This window comes from Glycine max, chromosome 12, assembly GCF_000004515.6.
Source record: "Glycine max cultivar Williams 82 chromosome 12, Glycine_max_v4.0, whole genome shotgun sequence".
NCBI classification, from domain to species: domain Eukaryota; kingdom Viridiplantae; phylum Streptophyta; class Magnoliopsida; order Fabales; family Fabaceae; genus Glycine; species Glycine max.
In genome coordinates, this window is record NC_038248.2 from 26,480,861 (window position 1) to 26,483,237 (window position 2,377).

Below are 2,377 nucleotides of genomic sequence, written 5' to 3' on the forward strand. Positions count from 1 at the left end.
TGAGTCAATGTACTGTGAGGCAAACTCAATGCATTCTTCAGCAACGTATCTTTCCACTATTGAGGCCTCTGGTCGATGTCGATTCTTCGTATAACCCTTTAAGACCTTCATGTACCGCTCAACTGGATACATCCATCTAAAATACACAGGACCACAAGACCTTATTTCCCTTACCAGATGAACAACTAAGTGTACCATAATGTCAAAAAATGAAGGAGGGAAAAACATCTCCATTTGACAAAGGACAATGGCAACCTCATCTTCCAAAGCATCCAACTGTTTAGGGTCAATGACCTTCGCACATATAGCATTAAAAATGAAACACAAGCGACTGATTGCAACACGGACCTTCTCAGGCAATGTTCCGCGGATTGCAACAGGCAAAAGTTGTTGCATTAACACATGACAATCATGCGATTTCAAGCCAACCAACTTAAGCTCATTCACAGACACAAGACTCTTGATGTTTGAAGAGTAGCCTTGTGGGACTTTCATATTACGCAAGCATTCACAAAAACTTCTCTTTTCAGCTGTTGACATTGTATAACAGGCTGGGGGCAGATATGTCCTGGTACCTTTTGAGATAGGATGCAAAACCTGACGTATACCTATGTCAACCAAGTCTTGACGACACTTGAAACCATCCTTTGTCTTGCCTTTCATGTTTAGGAGGGTCCCAATTAAAGAATCACAAACATTTTTCTCGACATGCATCACGTCTATACAATGCCTAACATGATGATCGGACCAGTACGGAAGATCAAAGAAAATAGACTTCTTTTTCCACATGTTTGAAGTGGATGATGGTTTTTTTTGGGACTTGCCGAACATATTTTCGACATCCTTGACCCACTGATATACTTCATCACCAGTTAATGGAATTGGCGCGGTTTCATGTTCTTGAGTTCCATCGAATGCCTTCTTCAATCGTCGATACGGATGAAACTGTTTGAGAAATCTTTGATGCCTAGTATAGACAGTCTTCTTTCCATGTTTAAGTTGGCGGAAACTTGTATTTTGCTCACATATAGGACATGCGTGATGTCCTTTGACACTATATCCACTTAAATTTCCGTAGGCTGGAAAGTCATTTATGGTACAAAAAACCATTGCACGCAACTTGAAAGCATGCTGCAAATTTGCGTCCCATACATCAACCCCTTCATCCCACAATTTCCGCAAATCATCAATTAAAGGTCTTAGATATACGTCGATATCATTACCTGGTTGTCTTGGACCAGCTATCATCATACTCAGCATAACATACTTTCGCTTCATGCACAACCACGGAGGGAGATTATAAATGAACAGCAAAACAGGCCACGGGCTATGGTTAGTAGTTAATGTTCCAAATGGGTTCATTCCGTCTGTTGCAAGACCAAGCCTTAAATTTCTAGGCTCGGCCCCAAAGTCAGGATATAGACGATCAATTGCCTTCCATTGCGGGCTATCTGCAGGATGTCGCATCAATCCATCTGATTTTCTGGTATTTGCATGCCACATAAGGTTTTTTGCATCTTCCCCATTAGCAAACAACCGCTTAAACCTTCGTATTATTGGGAGATACCAACACACCTTCGCTGGACGGCGGTTGGCGGCAGATACTAGTACAGTAGAATCTCCGTTGCTCGTTTTGTACCTTGAAACCCTGCACACAGGGCAGTCATGTAGTTCAGCAAATTCACCTCTGTACAAAATGCAGTCATTACAACATGCATGAATTTTTTCGTACTGCATCCCAACTGGACATAAAATCTTCTTTGCTTCGTAGTGATTCTTTGGCAACACGTTATCAGCAGGAAGAATTGTTTTCAACAACATCAGCAACTCACTAAAACTCTTGTCACTCCACCCAAATTGGGCCTTCAAGTTAACTAGAGCTAACACAGCAGACAACTTTGTGAAAGATGTGCAGCCGGAATACAAAGGCATTTTTGAATCAACTTCTATGTTGTCATACAACGCTGCATGTGCCTCTTCAAACCCCTCTTGCCCAAGATCGCGAATCATTTCTTCTATAGGATTTCCACTGGCTGCAGTAACATCGTCAGGCTGTGACATGTCAGCTGTATCGAGGGATTCCCCATGCCATATCCACTTTGTGTAGCTACGAATTATTCCCTCACAAATAAGATGAGTTCTTATGTCATCAATTGTTTGGCGCCTCCCATTTGCACACTTCACACATGGACAAAAAAATTTCCCCCACATAGGTTCCGCTTTACTTTGAGCAAACTGCAAAAACTCTTCAACACCATTCTCGTACTCTTCAGTGATAGGTGATGCGTTCATCCAACTTCGATCCATGTTACGCCTTCTATGTAAAACGTTAGTGGCTTAGGGATTACTTGACATGCATCACAAGCATAGAGCACCA

General features: G+C 42.0%; 1 protein-coding gene across 1 annotated transcript in view; it reads right to left on the bottom strand.

Moving 5' to 3' along the window:
- Positions 1–2,307, bottom strand: part of LOC106795321 (uncharacterized) — a 3,195-nt gene extending 888 nt beyond the window's left edge. Inside the window, exon 1 of the mRNA XM_014764744.1 lies at positions 14–2,307. Coding sequence (XP_014620230.1) covers positions 14–2,307 — 2,294 coding nt within the window. The remainder of the gene's footprint in view (positions 1–13) is intronic.
- Between the last annotated feature and the right edge of the window lie 70 nt (positions 2,308–2,377).